Source organism: Nymphaea colorata, chromosome 3 (genome assembly GCF_008831285.2).
Source record: "Nymphaea colorata isolate Beijing-Zhang1983 chromosome 3, ASM883128v2, whole genome shotgun sequence".
NCBI classification, from domain to species: domain Eukaryota; kingdom Viridiplantae; phylum Streptophyta; class Magnoliopsida; order Nymphaeales; family Nymphaeaceae; genus Nymphaea; species Nymphaea colorata.
The window spans coordinates 11,440,033-11,458,372 of record NC_045140.1 but is presented as its reverse complement, the minus strand read 5'-3'; the positions used below and the strand labels follow the sequence as shown (position 1 = coordinate 11,458,372).

The 18,340-nt window shown below is 39.3% G+C and overlaps 2 protein-coding genes across 2 annotated transcripts; one reads left to right on the top strand and one right to left on the bottom strand.

Annotated features, from left to right (window-relative positions):
• The first annotated feature begins 1,370 nt into the window (after positions 1–1,370).
• LOC116250311 (protein CHROMATIN REMODELING 25-like) lies at positions 1,371–16,053 on the top strand. Its single transcript, XM_031623945.1, is given in 15 exon segments — positions 1,371–1,385; positions 1,664–1,759; positions 2,198–2,252; positions 9,069–9,106; positions 9,163–9,303; positions 10,533–10,621; positions 10,726–10,816; positions 12,367–12,486; positions 12,572–12,685; positions 12,789–12,872; positions 12,992–13,069; positions 13,158–13,216; positions 15,582–15,786; positions 15,880–15,978; positions 16,045–16,053. Coding segments are annotated over 15 exon segments (1,293 nt in total).
• A 303-nt stretch (positions 16,054–16,356) lies between these two features.
• LOC116250310 (phosphatidate phosphatase PAH2-like) lies at positions 16,357–17,542 on the bottom strand. The gene is made up of 3 exons (XM_031623944.2): positions 17,419–17,542; positions 16,641–17,215; positions 16,357–16,547 (listed from the first exon to the last, which is right to left on the bottom strand). The coding sequence occupies exons 1-3, from the start codon at positions 17,513–17,515 to the stop codon at positions 16,425–16,427; spliced, it is 795 nt and encodes a 264-aa protein (XP_031479804.2). The 5' UTR covers positions 17,516–17,542; the 3' UTR covers positions 16,357–16,424.
• Between the last annotated feature and the right edge of the window lie 798 nt (positions 17,543–18,340).

Here is an 18,340-nt window from a genome sequence, read left to right as displayed (position 1 = left end):
ACGGCCGTGATTCGGCTCCCACATCTGTTTCAAAAAAATGAGGCAGACTCATAGACATTGTTACAAGTATTGCATGAATGTGCTTCAAATTTTTTGAGCAGTTTCATGAGACAGTAATATATTGTTACCAAAGGGCTCATAAGAGCACATCTAATTAATCACAACTTGAGGTTGTTTGGTAGCACAAAAACAGCATAGCATGTTCCACTTTATTCTAGATCGTTGCTGCCATGGACTTTCCTCTTCATTCAGTGCAAAACAAAGTTCCACCCTTAAAAGGTTGTTGATGGTTTGCAGACCAGATTCTCCAGCATCCATCCTAGATTGGAGGGCGTTAAGGGACTCATGGATACAGCTAATGCGAGCCTCAATGCTGCCATTCTGAGCCTTGCGCCACATAGATAGCTATTTCCTAACCATCTCCAACTTGGAGATCGCCGGAATCAAAGAACATCCTCTAACAGGGGTGGCCCAAGCTCGGGACACCAAGTAGAGACAATCAGACAGATTGGTCAGTAGTTAAAAAACCGGAAAAGTAGCGGAGGAGTAGCCATGCAAGGAAAGTAGGCCGAGGAGAATAAGAGCATAGAGTAGTCTGAGGAAGGTCGGGGGAAGACTTTCAGCTGCATCTTAGAAGGCCAAAGTTCTTTCCAATGCAAGTTGACAAGGCACCAGTCTAAACGACGAATGTTTTCTCCACTTTGATGGTTATTGGGCCGGGCTTGACGGTTATATTTGAAACTCTTAATATCATTTTAATCTCAAAAACCCTTAACAACGTGGCACATGAAGAGTTTATAAAAGTATCATTAATGACACATAAAGAGTTTCTAAAAGAGTCATTGACCAAGCATCAAAAGTTTTTATGATATATATATATATATGTATATATTCAGACCTAATCGGGGCCCCATATTCAACTTGGGTCAGCCCAACCTGGCAAAATCTTTTAATCGAGCCGGACAAGTGTCAAATAATCAGCTCAATTCCGAAACATAATGGGTTGATCACCCATATTTGGGAGTGGATGAATTATGCTTTTCAACATTGATAACAACGGTGAATCATGTTTCTGCAAAATTTTATAGGGGTCAAATATAAATTTTTAAAATTTTAACTACTAAATTTTTGTTTTTAAGAAATTTGAAGGCCCTGCCGGCCCTTGAGACTTTGAGACTACCCTTCACTTATCATTAAAAACAAGAACTCCATTTTTCCATTGTAGGACAGGTTCTTAATTTTTCTTATCAAAGTTGTTTTTGTCATTTGGACAATTGAACACCCAGTTCAGTGTTCCAAACACATAAATTTCTTTGTGTATCATGTATCATGTGATAGGGATGTAATCACTCAATATTTTATATTGCAAGATGCACCTGATAAAGGTAAGGTACATCTTTGAGTTGGTCTCAATGTCTGTCTTGCGCTTCTAAATATAATGAGTTGGTGGTATTCATTCCATCAACTAAAGCGAGCAAAAGTGATGAAAATAGACTGTTTTGCACATGTTTGGTGCTACTGCACCCACTTGGTCGACTTCAATCTGCAAAGCATTTGGTTTGAACTTTGAATATTAAATAATTGTATTTGGTATCGATAATCCTCTTGCTATTTTTTGTGCTATTGGGTACTCCTACTTGACTTTTACTTTTATTGAGTTTAGGCACCAATTGTTGCTGGAAGGGAGCCTGGTGCAACAGCAGAAGAGAGACAACTGGGGCTAGAGAGATCTGCTGAACTTAGTATGAAAGTAAACCAAGTATGTTGTTTAGTGCATCATATTTCTTTTGTTAACTTTGATTGTATTCCAGCTGGTTTTCTTAGATATTTATGGTAGTTACTCAACCTAATCTGTTGTTTTGGCATATAAACATGAATTGTGTGTTATCGGAAATTCAAAAGGGGTCTCATCACTGTTATAGGCAGACTAGGCATTTGGGTGGCAGCCTAGGTGGTTCAGACAAAGCCTTTTCCATTTCTTTTTGGTTTTAACTATAAAATGTAATACTTTTGCTTAATGTTTTGGTTGACATGGGTTTGTCTCGAAGCTGTCACCTTCCCGGTTTGGATTACTTGGTGGATTGCCATTATGAAACAAAATCAAATTTCTGTTGTGTCTTACATGAAATATTGAAATTTGTCTACTTTTATGCACAATAAATTTTAAATATGAATGGCTTGCGGTCCCTCATTGCAGTTTATACTCAGAAGAACAAATGCCTTGTTATCAGAGCACCTACCACCAAAGGTATGCTAGTTCATGTTCTACCTGTTATGAGGTTTTCAACTACTCTAATTCTACTGCTTTTCAGAGTAAATAGCAGCTTGTCAAAAATTGATATGTATAACCTGAACTTGGCATGAAACTATATTGTGATTTTCCAGTGTAAGCATAATTTGGTTGCTAGCATCTGGTTCTATTCAAGAGCTTTATGGATATCCAAATCTGATAATTGGTAGTTAAAATTTTGTTCCCCTTGATTTGGATGGTGTCAGTTTATTTTTATCACCTTATCTCAATGTTTTGTTTCTTCAGTAGCTAGGCATACTCTAGTCAAATACGTTTGATGAAGTTAAGCTTTGTTTTGGAAAGAGAATATTGGTATCATGAGTTGCTTTGAAGATTTCATTTTCCAGTTTTGGTGGCATGACCTCTCTACCAAAAGCAACACTGTTATCAAATGTTGTTATTAGGTTCTATGATAACATCCAGGGCCTTCCCCCTCTCAGATGGTTGTGAAAATTTTAACCTGTGTGATTTAAATTCTATCTACTGACAACTCCTGAAAGTTTTAAGAGTTGGAGTGACCTTGGGAAAAGGAAGCAATGAGCTTCCTTAAAATAGAAACTTTAAGCTAAGCTGCTTAGCCATGTGAACCATCATTGGTACTGTACTTCATTACTGGCTTGTTTGGCCCTTGAAACTAGGATGTTTCCTTCTACTTTCTTTTTAGGTGCATGATGCTTTTCAATGCATGCTATTTCTTGAAGGTATGTGATTGGTTAACTAGCACCATTATTTATTGTGTTTCTGTTTGTTGTTGTTCTTTAAAGTTTTAAACTCTCTCAACTGAGTCTTTTAGTGGGTCTTAAACCTATTCCCTGCTCACTGCACTTGAAAACTGATATTCACTAACTCGATTTATTGAAACTCAGTTTTTTCCTGTCACCTTGATCCACATAAAAACCTTGTTTCTCACCAACTTTGGGAGATAACTTATGTCATTTCCAGCCTTAAATTGGTGGTAAGGCCATACACATGAACCCCTAGTCCAAATTATTTGTTCAGTATTCATCCTTAATGAAAGTGGAAAAATGATAGTAAATAGGTTGAGTAGCTTTTCTTAGTCATCACCGTATACATTTCTTATAGCCAAATCAGTTTCAGGGTATTTCTCAAGAAAATTATAAACATTATGTGAACTTCTGAATTTTATTAGATTTGCTGTATGATTTAATTCAGTGGATCCTATAGAAATACGAACAAGGAGAGGAAGAGGAACAGTGATCACGATGTAACGTGGAAAACCCTCAACACGAGGGAGAAAAAACCACGAATGAGGAGGAGTCGGTGCTCACTAGCAGCCAGACTCTCTCTCTCCTTAGATTATCATTAACACATAAGGATTAGGGTTACATGACTTAAGTAGTGCCCAACACGGGCTACAAGACGGGTCGGGTATGGATCCGGACCCGAAACATACGATCTATCAACACTCCCCCTCAAGTTGGGCATACATATCAAACATGCCCAACTTGGATACATTCCTCTCAAATGAAGCTAAAGGAAGAGCTTTCGTCAGAACATCAGCAGTTTGGTCTTCAGACTTCATGTAAGGTAAGATCAACTCTTTCGCATCAATTCTTTCTCGAATGAAGTGACGATCAATTTCAACATGCTTTGTTCTGTCGTGAAGAACAGGATTGTTGGCTAAGTTAATTGCAGACTTGTTATCACAATACATCTTCATAGGTCCTTCAATCTATATTCCAATGTCAGTCAGCAATATCTTCAACCATAGTAATTCTGACACTCCCATAACAATTGCGCTATATTCTGCCTCTGCACTAGATCTAGAGCAAACATCCTATCTCTTGCTTCTCCATACAACAAGGTTTCCTCCCAGGTAGACACAGTACCCTGTAGTAGATCGTCTGGTATCACCACGACCTGCCCAATCCGCATCAGAATAGCCCTCGATTTCCACAGTCTCTTGTTTCACATACAGGAGTCCCTTGCCAGGATTTTTCTTCAAGTAGCATAGTACTCTGTCCACAACCTTCAGATGTGCATCGGTTGGTGCATGCATGAATTGGCTCAAAACATTCACCGCAAAGGTGATGTCAGGTCTCGTGAGGGTAAGATAAATCAACTTCCCAACCAGACATTGATATCTTCCATTGTCTTCTTCACAGAGAGGCTCTCCATCTCTAAGACTCAACTTGTGCCCAGTGTCAAATGGGGTAGGAGTAGGCCTACATCCCAATTTACCAGTTTCTTCCAGCAGATCTAATGTGTATTTTCTTTGGTTTAGTACAAGACCAGTACTAGACCTAGCAACCTCTATACCAAGAAAATACCTTAGCTTGCCAAGATCTTTGAGATCGAATTCTGTAGCCAGTAACCATTTTAGCTTGATAATCTTCTCCTCATCATCTCCTGTGACAATCATGTCATCTACGTAGACCAGCAGGAGAGTAACCCTACTCTCCTTCTTCTTCACAAAAAGAGTGTGATCTCCATTTCCTTCTTTGTATCCATGACGTATCATCACTCTTCTCAGTCGTTCGAACCACGCTCTGGGCGATTGCTTAAGGCCATATAAGGCCTTTTTCAGCTTACAACATTTTTCTGGTTCTTCATATCCTGGAGGCATATGCATATATACTTCTTCTTCGAGGTCACCATTGAGGAATGCATTCTTAACATCTAGTTGATACATCTTCCACTCCTTCATCACAGCTAGGGATATAACCACTCTCACTGTCTTCATTTTCGCAACAGGAGCAAAGGTTTCCAAGTAATCAATTCCATATTTATGGCTAAATCCCTTGGCCACAAGTCGAGCTTTATATCTTTCAACACTCCCATCTGGTTTGTACTTGATGGTATACACCCATTTGGATCCAACTAAGTGAGCGGCTTCAGGAATCTTCACTACTTCCCATGTCATATTTCTTCTCAGGGCATCTATTTCTTCTTTCATTGCATCAGCCCACTTAGAGTCACTTCGAGTTTCAGCAACAGTCCTGGGGATCACAGCCAAAGAAAGAGTAGAAACAAAACACTTGTAATCTTTTCCAAGTCTAGAATAAGATACAAAATTACCAATGGGGTGTTGAGTACATGACCTGACACCCTTTCTCAAGGCAATGGGAAGATCTTCATTCTTCTTTTCAACCTCATCATGAGTCTCCACAATCTCCACGGTAGGACTTGGTTCATCCAGGAAAGGAGTGGCATTGGGATTGGAAGTAGATCTAGCATCACAAGTCATCATCTCTGTCCGAGTACCTCGTCTAGAGTAGAACTGTCCAAACAACTGAGGGCTTTCCTTCTCAATGCTAGTGTCACACCTTTCCTCCTTCTCAGGCACATCAACAGTAGTAAGCGATTCTGCTTTCTTGTAGTCCAAAAAATCTTTAAACAGAAGTTCCTGTCTCTGAGAATACTCTTCCCTGCCCACAGACTGCTCCCCCTAAAGAGGATTCACACCAAAGTAAGAGGCATGTTCCAAGAAGGTAACATCCCTCGTAACATAAACTCGACCAGTAATAGGATCAATACTTTTGTATCCTTTTTGCGTAGGAGAGTATCCAACAAAGACACATTTGATAGACCTAGGATCAAGTTTCTTGACATTTGGACTGTGATCATGGATAAAACATACACAACCAAAAACACGAGGAGGAAGTAGGAACGGTGGACGACTGCCAGGAAGTAACGAGTGGGGAGTCCTACCATTCAAAACACGACTGGGCATGCAGTTAATAAGATAGGCACTAGTAAGAACTGCATCACCCCAATAGTGTTTAGGAAGGTTTCGCTGAAACAAAAGAGCCCTGGTGACATTAAGAATTGACGATTTTTCCTTTCAGCTACCCCATTTTGAGGGGGGGTGTAACTACAAGATGTCTCACGAACAATCCCCCTTTGTCTAAGAAACTCCTCAACAGACTGACACATGTATTCACGGGCATTATCGGACCGGAAAGTTTTAACATTCGCACCATATTGGGTATGCACAAGAAGAATGAATGTCTCGATGATACGAGGAACCTCACTGCGGTCTTTTAACAAGTACACAAATGTAGCACGAGAGAAATCATCAATGAAAGTGATAAAATATTGAAAACCTTGATGAGTATGAATTCCCGAAGGCCCCCATACATCAGAGTGAATCAGGGAAAAAGCTTCATTAACACAACTAGTAGAAAGAGGGTACGAAGCCCTCACATGTTTGGCAAACTGACAAACATCACAAGAAATGGAAGACAAATCAAAGGAGGAACACAAGTCTGGAAACAAATGTTTCAAAATCCCAAAAGGTAAATGCCCAAAACGTTCATGCCAGTACATAAAGGACTGAAGACAATCTTCTCTTCTCTTATCTGTCTTGCGGATCGCTATCAACAGAGCAGTAGCCACACGTATGGGAAGACGCTATAAGCCATCAGAAGCTAAACCAATCCCAATCCTCTTCCCTGTCACCAAGTCCTGCAGCGATCGGCAGAGAAAATAAGTTCACAATTCAATTCTTTTGTAAGTCTATTGATTGACAAGAGATATAAAGGAAACTGGGGGACATGTAATGCGCCCTGCCCTGCACATGAAATTTGTCCAACAAGGACAGAGTGCCTTTGCCTGCCACACAGGTAGAGGAACCATCTGCAAGAGAAGCACGTTCCCTTCCTAAGGACAACTTATACTCATGAAACAATTTTGGATTACCTGTCATGTGATGAGTAGCACCACTATCGACAATCCATTCCCCCACAGAAGAGTTACCTTTATTGCCAATAACTGCAAGAGCATGATTCGTTGTAGTTTTCTCTGAGGTCTCAATCTTGTTGACATCGATCCTGCCCAAATAAGCCCTTAGTTCACGAAGCTGATCAGCCGAAATAGAAAGTTTTTCCCCAATGGATTTGGGCGCCTCAGGCCCAGGTGCTTTCCCACCAGAAGACCTCCCTCTATTTCCTTTCTTGTCTGGATAGAGATCCCAACAGTAATCGACGGTGTGACCCGTCTTCTTGCAGTGTGTGCATCGGCGAGGGGGTCTAGCCAAGCCTCCAGGTCCACGGCTCACAAGGGCTGATCTCTCATGAGAGAGACCAAGATCCCTCTTGCTTTCATTGGTGACCAGCCTTCTCTGTTCTTCTGCTTCAACAACCGAGTATACATCTTCAATACTGGACACCTCTCCAGAATTCAGAATCTGGCTCCGAACACCTTCAAACTCATCATTTAAGCCAGCTAAAAAGAGGAACACTCTGTTTTCCCATTTCTGGGCAATGTAAAGGCCTGATCTTGGGGATAGTGCCATGGAATATCAGAGTGATAGTCAAGTTCTTCCCACTTGGCTTTCAAGGCCCCATAGTATTCTACAACAGAAGAGTTCCCTTGGCGGAGGTTATAAACAGTCTTCATTACTTGATAAGTGCGAATGGCCGTCTTCTTCTGGTCATACATTTGCTCAAGGACCACCCACATGTCCCGTGCAGTCTTCTTCCGAAGGATAAGAGGTTGAATCTCAGCAGAGACAGAGTTGACAATCCACGTTTTTACTTGATTGTCCTCAAGGAACTAAGTGTGCCACACATCACTTGTTCTTGCTGGTTCAGGGTTGCTCCCGTCGATATAGGCCATCTGACCACGGCTAGCAATCCCCATAGTCATAGCCGGCGACCACGAGAAATAGTTCTCCTTTGTGAGGCGAAGAGTAATAACCTGTATAGGAACGTTCTCGGGTCTCACAGTTCCGATTTCAGTTTGACTGACCATGGACGAAGAAGAAGAGGCTGCCATAATGACAGACCCACACAACGACGAGAGCAACAAGGGCAGGGAGCAACTGCAGCATGGAAGACAGCGGCGTCAGTAGAAGGGCGGAGCGTGAGGCGCTTGGCGGCAGAGGGAGCAGAAAACGGTGGCGGGAGCAGAGCAGCGCAGAAGCCCTTGGCGGCGCAAGAGCAAAGGGCGGCGCTTGGAGGGGCTCGCCGAGCGCAGGAGGACGAGCGGCAGAAGGGCGGACGGCGGCAGTTGGACAGGCGACGGGAGGGCGGACGGCGGCAGACGGATGGGCGACGGGAGGGTGGACGGCGGCAGACGGCGGACTTCTTGGCGTCGGACGGCGGCGATGAGCAGTGACTCCGTCAGACGACTAACAGTGTGGGGCGCCTCCTCCAACACGTTAATGCCGGAACTTCACGGCTCTGATACCATGTAGAAATACGAACAAGGAGAGGAAGAGGAACAGTGATCACGATGTAACTTGGAAAACCCTCAACACGAGGGAGAAAAAACCACGAATGAGGAGGAGTCGGTGCCCACTAGCAGCCAGACTCTCTCTCTCCTTAGATTATCATTAACACATAAGGATTAGGGTTACATGACTTAAGTAGTGCCCAACACGGGCTACAAGACGGGTCGGGTATGGATCCGGACCCGAAACATACGATCTATCAACAAATCCTGTTAGTTAAGTTTTAGTCAGAAACCTGTTTATGTTGGTGGTTTCAAACACCTTAATTTTCTCCTAGTAAACTGCCAGAGTAGGAAAATGTTGGCACTAGTAGTTCTTGAAGCTAAAGCATTTAGCATGTACAGCAGCCAACTTGTAGAAAGCAACAAAATTTAAAATTTCGATGTTCACTTGTACACAGCAAAAAATGTGTTAGTTTGATGTTCATTTGGTCAGGCTATTGTAACTTAAAGGTAGATAGTTCACAATCTTTTCTTCCTGAAATCGACAAACTTCACTGACCTTTAATCTTTTAATTTTCTGAGTTTTATATATATTTGCCACTGATTTGTGGAACTGCCATTTTTTTAACCCTGCAAATAGTAGAGGTGGTTTGTTGCAAACTGACTCCTCTTCAAGTTGCTCTCTACAACCATTTTATACAGTAAAAAAATGTAGGTGCTATTTCTTTCAATAGTTGTTCTCTTCTTGTGATGCTAATAAATATCTTATGCTTTACCAACTGGCACGGGTTAAAAGAGCCATTGTTGAAGATGTGAAACAATCCAAAATCTTGGCATACATTACAGCTCTTTAAAATCTGTGCAATCATCCGAAGGTAGGGTTTTATGGGAGGTGTTTCTTGTTCTTTTTATGTGAGCATAGCGAGCTGGGAAAAAGGATTCTTGAATAAACTGTTCTCACCTATCATGCAAGACAGTATACTGTCTATTCTGTGTGTTTCCTAAAAGGAAAGTTTTGTAAAATTGCTATTTCAATCAGTTACAAAACTGGAGTTGCAGAATTTATTTGTGCTTACAGCCCTACAGATATATCTTCTGATGTTTGCAAAAGTTAAGTGCTAGAATGTGCTTTTCATGCTCCAAAAAGTCCCACCTCATTAATAATTTGCAACGGTGAGAGGAGAAATAGAAAGAAGCCATCAACTTGTTTAAATTCAAGTTTCAATGTTCACAAAAAAGTAAACAGTCTTTCTTCCTCAAATTATGCTTTTCTTATCTCATTAAGTGACAAGGTTCCTCCATTTCATTTTTAAGTGGATTCATTTCATTCCATACCAAATGTATTTCTATGGAAACATTTTATTCCATATTGAATGTAATTCTATAAAATAGGCTTTGACTCATTTATCTCTTTTTTGATATTTTTAACTTTTTTGGAGATAGTATTTATGGGTCACATTTTTCTAAAGTAACATGACCTTTTAGGCTTTTAGATATTCCCAAGTCTACTGTGTTTCTTATAATCAAGAAGATTGGAGACAATCTGTGGTTCAACTTTACTAAACGTTCAGCCTAATATCTTAGCATTCTTTATTGCTCGATCACCAAGCTTTTACATGGACATCTAAAGCTTTTTTGTCTTTTTTCTTCATCAAGGGTTTCTTTGACTCTCTTATCAACCTCAACTAATTTTAGTTTTGGTTTAAGAATTATAGCTCTTATGTATCGCCATAGACCCTGACCTTTGATATAGTCTCCAAAGTCTTTTTCTTAGGTTGTGGTGGTGATCAAACCATACGTCTGTTCTTATACTTGATGAGATTGTGAATATAGGATAGAACGAACTATGAAATCATCATTTGTTCTTCAATTACCATGTAGGACCACTTTTGTGTTCTTTTAAGTAGTGTTGTAGGTGGTCCACACCACCCATCACTAGCATTTGAGAAAATGCTATGAACTTTAACGTCCTGCTTATTTGCATGCACATGCCATTGTATAGTTTGTTGGGCTTGCTTATCATTTAGATCCACTCCAGATATATAATGCTTCATTTGCTACAGATATATAATGCCTCATTTGCTATTTTTAATGTACCATGTAGCTCATTTTTGACACTATTCGGAGTGGGGGTTCAGGTTCTGGGTTTGAGGACTGTTTGCATCTTTACCCACCTGAGTTATTCTCTGGGAGGTTGGTAATGATAGCAATACCTTTTGGTTTACATCAGATTATGTGAATTCGAACAATGTTTTTGTCAGGCAATTTTGGTCATTACTTTTTAGTCTTTTGTATAGATCTGGATCATGGACTGGTGGAGGTGGTATCTGGGTAGAATTGTCTGGAAAAATGCATGTCTTGGCAATTCTTGTTTCAAACTACACCCAAGTGAGTTGCACAAGCACATCCTTTATTTGTATTTCTTTGTGGATGCTTTTAGGTGTGCTTCTTAAACCAAAATTTGGAACCTTTTACGTTGGATGTATTGCTGTTATTATTTATTATTACCATTTACCAATATTACTACAAATCATTTGGACTTGTCCTGAGAATTTCTTATTTTTGGACTTCTTTCTTTGCTGATCAAAATTGGGGCATTACTATTCGCTTGCACTTACCTGTTTGGGAGCATCTAATATCCCTTTTAAGTATGTTGTTGAAGGTATGAAGTCAATCATAAATGGGGAAGGTGTATAGAATGATTTGAGAGGAACACTTGTGTCAGGCATCAAGTGCCCATGAACCACATAGTGCAGAGCTCATGTCTGTTCTTCACTTGTTCAGTGTATGCATGCATAATAACCTGATGCAATTTAGATAATTAGAATCAGGTTAATATTCAATAAGAGTATTCTTGAATGTTTACAGAAGTAAACTCCAATATACATTGACCTAATCTAGCGTGGATAACTGAGTCTGATTTTGTTCCATTGACACAAATATCTTTCTCGAATTTTTATTAGCGAAGTTTTTTCTGGAAGGTTCTTTGTAAAGTTTTGATTTTTGTGTAAAAATCTCTGCAATTCAGGAAGTAAAGAATGTGTAAATAAAAACTGGAAAAAAAAAAAGAAATTAAGGAGCTTTTTTGTACTAATTTTCCTCCAAAAAATATTGAAATGGATTCCTAATAGGGTATAAATTTTAGAGAATGCGAGCCACACATTTATGGATTTTCTCAGAAGCCCTGTGGCGTGGATACTCAGGGCACCTTACCTATGTTGACATGGCTGGGGATGGGTGTGAGTACAAAGAGGCTATGACTGAAAGTTTTGCATAGAAGTCAGATTAGTACTTGCACCTGTGCCAGCAACTGCAAGTGCAGCACAGATGCATCAGCCTCCCTAAGTAGGCTGTTTTAGGATCTTCTTTAATATATCTGGTTCTTGTAATGTCCCTTCTCTCTCTCTCTCTCTCTCTCTCTCTCTTCCAATTTTCTCTTTTGGTTGTAAATTGGGGAGGTGAAACTCATAAAAAATAATCATATGAGAAGAAATTGCTGTTGATTTTTGTGGAAGATGCATCATGTGGTCTGGCTTTAAAAGATATATGCTTATCTGAATCCTAATATGCAGCATGGTCTTAGCCTCGCAAACCACGAATTATCTAGCACTTAAGGTGGATAACAGTTAGAAACAGTAGCTTATTTGATGATGAACCATCTAGAGTTTGTAGCCAATGACAAGTTTGCTTTTTCAGTATAATTCACATTTAGGCTCATGTTAACATTATTAACAAGCTTAAGATTAGTTTAAAATTTAAATTACTAATTTACTATATGGAAGATTGTTTTGTTTCTTGTATAACCTTCTTTCCTCTTTTGAGATTTTTGCCCTGCAATTTGGTATTAGGAAAGTCAAAGCAAAATTTCCATTGATGGAATTTTATACTTTATACTTGACATGCTCATCCTTTTTACATTTCTAACTTTCTACTTCTAGACGTTGGATCTTTTCGCTCAGTTGTGTCGTGAAAGAAGATATCCTTTCCTAAGGCTTGATGGGTCCACTTCAATAAGCAAAAGGCAAAAGCTCGTCAACCGATTTAATGACATATCAAAGGTTTTTAATACCAATAAGTGATGCTTATTCCTTCTTGAGTATTTGTATCCTTCATGGTGTGAGATATGTGTGCTTGATATTGTAGGATGAGTTTGTGTTTCTCTTAAGCAGCAAGGCTGGTGGATGTGGACTTAATTTGATAGGTGGAAATCGTTTGGTTCTTTTTGATCCAGATTGGAATCCTGCCAATGACAAACAGGTATCTGATTCTGATTCAACAACCTTTCTTCATTTTCCCCAAAAGTTCACTGTCTTGCCATCATGGTTTTGCTTTCCTCTTTCCTCTTTCCTCAAATTCTTAGGCAGCTGCAAGGGTTTGGAGAGATGGACAGAAGAAGCGAGTGTACATATACAGGTTCCTAACAGCAGGAACTATTGAGGAAAAGGTTTGTTACAATTTTAAAATATGACAAGCTTTGGTGTTTGATTAGGACTGGTTAATAGCTCATGATTTTAGTTGCATGTTTAACAATAAAACATGACCTAGTGGCTTTTTTTTTTGCAGGTCTATCAACGTCAAATGTCGAAAGAAGGCCTTCAGAAAGTAATTCAACAAGAGCAATTGGAAAACCTTGGACTGCAGGTATTTCATGTCATTGAGTTGTATAAAACCTTAATTCTGTGAATAATTTTGTAACTTTGACCCTGATATTGGAGGTGAGATATTGCAGGCTAATCTTATTTCTACAGAAGACTTGAGGGATCTTTTCACCTTGCATGCTAACATAAGGTAATGTACTCCTAGTTTCTAATGTTCATGAAAAAAGCATGTCATTTGGAAAACCTATAAACAGTTTAAACAATTTAATCATTCATAAATAAATATTTTTAATAGTAAGCCATTGAATTTATCTGGAGGATGTGGTCTACTCAGAGAGTCGAGAATGGGGTATGAATGAACAATATTGTCTAAAATACTGCCTTCAGCACCAGGAATAAGGCTCAAGCTGAAACATAAACTTCACACCTATCATGGAGGTTATGGCAAGAAAGATGGTTAAGAAAGTCAATGTCTTTTGAAAAGCAGGGTGTTAAGGGGGGACTTAGGTTTCTCAGAAAGTAGGGCACAAAGAGATTGGGCAAAGCAGGGTCTTGAGGGGAACCCAAGTTTTTTCTGAAAGTAGGGAACAAAGAAACATTGGCATGCATATAATATGCTTGTACATCTGGTGCTCAAATTGCTCATATTTACATGCTTATGGTGTGTTTCATATAAGGAAGTTTTTAGTTGTAGGTGTAGGATCAGAAGTGCAATGAAGCTTAATGATCTAGCTCTAATCTAACTTCAGAAAACGAAATGAATAATGAATAAATGAAATAATGTGTGGTTATGAATGAGTGGTGAAACAAAAACGGGAAAAAACAAATATTAAATACTCTAAATTTGAAGTTCATACAACAGGAAAATAAGCTAATAGTACGACTGTACAAGAAACTTATTTATTCATACTATTTAATTTGAATAAAGCATACATGAAAAATACATTAAATCGTATAAGTTAGAGATACTTGCCAAGACTGAAGAAGTGTGGAGGGCAAATTGTTACAACAGGAATGAGACAAAAGAAGATGAATAATAATGGCTGAAAGAAGAAGAAACAGAAAAAAACAAAAGAAAGAAATAAAGGAAGAAAAAGAAAAGGAGAAGCTGGAAGTGGATGAGAAAGGATAAGAGAGAGAGCACTTGAAATAAGTTGAAGAGGTCGTTGGGCTTGCTAGATGGCCAGGCAAGAGTGCTAAGGGTGAAACTATGCTAGCGCTATTAGGGGCATGTCAAAAGTGGAGGGAACAAAGCATGTGTGGAGAAGGTGAAAAATGAAAATACTATGGTAGTAGGTCTAATCTTCTTTGAAACATTATGAGATTCAATTTACAATGGTTTATAATCTGTGAATACAGCAATGTGTGAAGGGGCGCCCAAAAAACCATGCTGAACTTAATTTTTGCACATAAATCTATACAGTTAAAAGCGCAAGGCAGACTTAGGTGGCAGATCCCATGAAGAGGCTTAGGCGGGGACTAGGTGGCACCTAGTTAAGGCCTAGGCATTTCCACTTAATAGAGAAGGTGGGGAAACATGGGGAGGGGAAAAGAGAAAAAGAGTAAGGAGGTTCTGAAAAGCTTCACCTCGATCAGTATATCAGAAGAGAGAGAAAGAAAAATTTTTAGGGTTCCAAACAAAAAAGAAAAACTCTTGTTTGGACTGACTCAGGTTAGCATTTAGCCTTTTAGGCACTGTCTGGTGCCTTGGCAGGTGTGAGACTGGGTTTCATAGTACCTAGTCTGGTTTTCAGTCACCCAACCCATATTGGGTGCTTTATGACTACCCAGTCTTCCCTCTATTCATCTAAGAAAAGGTTTTTCTTAGCTCTTAATATGCTAGGTTAGGTCATAGGCCTTCACAGGGGCTCCTATAAGGATAAAAACATTATTTTGTGTACAGAAAAACAGGACACATTTTGTCTCTCTCCATCTCCTGCTACCCTCCTTTTCTCTCTGAAGAGTCTAGCCCCAAGTACAATTGCACTCACCAGCCAGGGATTTGAGGTGTGTTAACACAAATATTACATAGTGGGAGTTATAATATCTTCAAATGTTAAAATTATTCGAAAACTGGTACTTTTGATGGTCTAATTAGTGATTCAGTCTGGGATCCAATCTGTTCAATTTGAAGAAAAGGTTCAAAACACACTAATTATACAAGGTTCTGGCCAGCCTATCTATGGGTTATGGTGTCGTGGCAGATGCTACAGACTCATGAATGGGCCAGCCTGCCTGTTGCCAGGCCTACATGGGAGCCTAGACACACTTTAGCTATGTGGGAAAGGAGCAAAAGAGAGAAAATTGGTCATATCTGACCCCTATCGTGGAAAGCACAAAATAGTAAATAACTCCCACCAATCATGAATTGGCAGTTTGTTAACTTTTTGAGGTCATATCTATGTAAATCAAAGACTCGAGTATACCAATGGAGATGTGGCGGTGTATGTATGTTGGTATAAAAGAGAAGCAGTAAAACTGTTAAACTAGGGTTGATTTTAGCTGCATCTATGTTCCCAGATGAAATATCATATCTTATGTTTCTCTTTCTACAGGTCGGAAATTCATGAAACTATGAACTGCGCACGCTGCAATACCAACTATATGCAAGTCGAAGATGGCATAAAAAGTCTGACACAGTATGTATTTGAAAGAAGGGTGGCAGAAGATGAATGTCACACTGATCAGCCGGATGCTGATATTGGTGGATTTGCAAAGATTGCTGGATGCCTTGAAGAGTTGAAAAATTCAGAGAAGCAAGTGGGTCATATTTGATAGTTTTTTTTTTAACTAAATTTCCTTGCTCCCAGGATAGTTGTTCTAATTCTGTTACTTGTAATCCTTTCTTTCCAGCTGGGAAGACCTCTTGAGGAGGACTTAGCAAGCTGGGGGCATGATTCCTCTTCAACTACTGTTCCTGACGTGATTCTTCAAGCTTCAGCTGGTGAAGAGGTACCTTTTGGGTTTCATTCTTTTTCTAGTTTTGCTTTTTTCTTTTATCATTGCTTTGCTTGCCAGCTTTTATAGGAATCATTCTTATCTAAATTAAAGACAGTCAATTCTTGTCAACCTAGTGCTGCAGCCAGTGTTTTCATTTAATGCAGACAAAAAAAATACACTTACCTCTCTTTAAACACCTGCTAAAATTTTAATGTATATACAGAAGAACTAATCTGAAAATTTACATATGATATAACATGATATATGCATATCATGCTTATTCAACCAGAAACAAGACAAAGTTCCAGCATTCATACTTACACTTGTTTAAGAATGTGAATGAGCTCATGCTTATGTCATTTTCTTAATAAGCCCATCATGAATGAAATTTTACAAGCCCAAAGACCCAAGAAACGAGCACAGCTCATTTATCATTTGTACTACACTTAAACCAGGAATTATATGGAGAAGCTGTCATCACTAAATGATTGCAAAATGCAAGCTAGTATAGTGATGGTTCCGTCAACATCTGAGATGACTATCCGTGTGTTCCATTTCCAAAGATAAATTCTAGCATCAACCTGCTCAATAGAAAAGTGTATACATTCATACAGGATGCAGAAACACATCAGGCTAGTTGAAGAATGAAGATATATTTTTGAGTGATAAGAAACCTGTTGCTTTCCAAGCATTGCAGTAGAAAATGTAAAAGTTACTATGTTCTGCCCTTCTTTCAGGTTCAGTGATGCCAACTGTTCAGATGTTGGAATAATTGTTCGGACCTTCTTAGTAGATCTTGTATTCATATACTCCCTTTCTGCTGCACTAAGTTGCTTCTCAAGAGATTTTTCACCAGTGTCACCCAAGCAATCACTTGGGAGTGACCGAGTAGCTGTAAGTGATTTTGATTTGTTAAAACCAAACGGCCAGAATCTCCAGCTTCCACCTGAGGGAACAATTGCAGAGGAGGGGTACTTTTCAAGTTTCTTTTCAATTCGTTCAACAGCAATCATGCCCTTGGGTTCCAATGTCTTTTCATGTCCAAATGAAACCATGCCCAGAACAATTGGGGCTGCAGCATCCCATGGAAAGTATTGACCGTTTATCCTAACTACAAGCCTATCATTTTTCAGAATTGATGGGCCCAAAGCACTGAACTTCTCTAAAGAAACTTTCTCGGCATCATATGCCTTTGAAGCAGCTTCGATCCCCATTCCTTCAGACAGCAAGTGCTTACAAAGAGATATTTCTGCATGGTAACAGAGAAGCACATATTAGCATACATAAGAACCTACCAAGGATTCCCCGAAGCATGAATAAAGAAGTATGGGAAGAAAATATGGGGACCTAACCAAATCTCAACCATGAATTGTTACAATAACTAGAGAAGCAAAAGGAACTTCCATATATTTTCAAAATGCATTTCATATAAAAGCAACGTCACAAGCTTACCAACGAGATTGTCAACTGGAGGCCTTTGGGATTCTGATCCACTTTGAGTTTCACAAACGGAAGTATCACCTTCAGGCTTGCTCTGCTCGGTTTCCATTTTAACTTTAGATGCAACTCTATCATCTGAAGGGCGTTCTCATAAAAATCTAGTATCTCAACTTATAAAAAACAAAAAAAATCAATAAATTTTAATTTAGGTGCATTGGCTGGTCATGTTCACTAAAATTTCGCAACTTGTAGTTTCAATAATTTCACCAACTGGTGAACACCACATTTATGAACCAACAAAAAAGAAGGTGTTCCTCCTATTTACACAATCAAGTGTGGATCGAATCCTGGGTTTGGTGGTCGAAACTCGCTCCTGCCTTGAGCAAGACCTCCAAGGGAGCGAGCTCACCACACACTGGGTCAGCTCAAACCCAAGAGACCAACCGGTCAAAAATAGCCGATTCTTACTACAGTGACCTGACCTAGAGCACCTGTGAAGGCAAATGGGTAAATCACATGCAGTGAAAAAGAAATAAAATAATAAATAAATAAATAGGTAAGGTGAGAAACAACAAACACCACAACTAAGAAAGAAGCCAAAACGAGGAGTTCCGCTTTCCTCATTCAACAATGGGACAAAATAAAAAATCAAACGAAAGAGAATCAACAGAACAAAATGCTATTAACCAAGAATGAGGAAAGATTTGTGCAAAGAAGAGAAGAACCATGACATTTTTAAAAGGCACGATTCTTACAATTCCAAGTAACTAAATAGCATGTTCCACAGTTCTCTGGTCATAAAAGGACAGTCCTTAAGGTTTAAAAAACACTCACATATTAGGCAACAAGAACAAAACTTTTCTAGCACTCTAGAGACAAACCTTGACATATTTTTAAACTGTAGGCTTCCATGTTACCAAACACATGATTGTAT

What these genes read in the sequence shown, in the direction of transcription:
- LOC116250310 (XM_031623944.2), bottom strand. Translation starts at nt 17,515, where the DNA reads ATGGAAACCGAGCAGAGCAAGCCTGAAGGTGATACTTCCGTTTGTGAA. An exon ending in TCCAGTTGACAATCTCGTTG is followed by an intron (nt 17,216 to 17,418) that starts GTAAGCTTGTGA and finishes GTTACCATGCAG; the next exon opens with AAATATCTCTTTGTAAGCAC. An exon ending in CAATGCTTGGAAAGCAACAG is followed by an intron (nt 16,548 to 16,640) that starts GTTTCTTATCAC and finishes TCTATTGAGCAG; the next exon opens with GTTGATGCTAGAATTTATCT.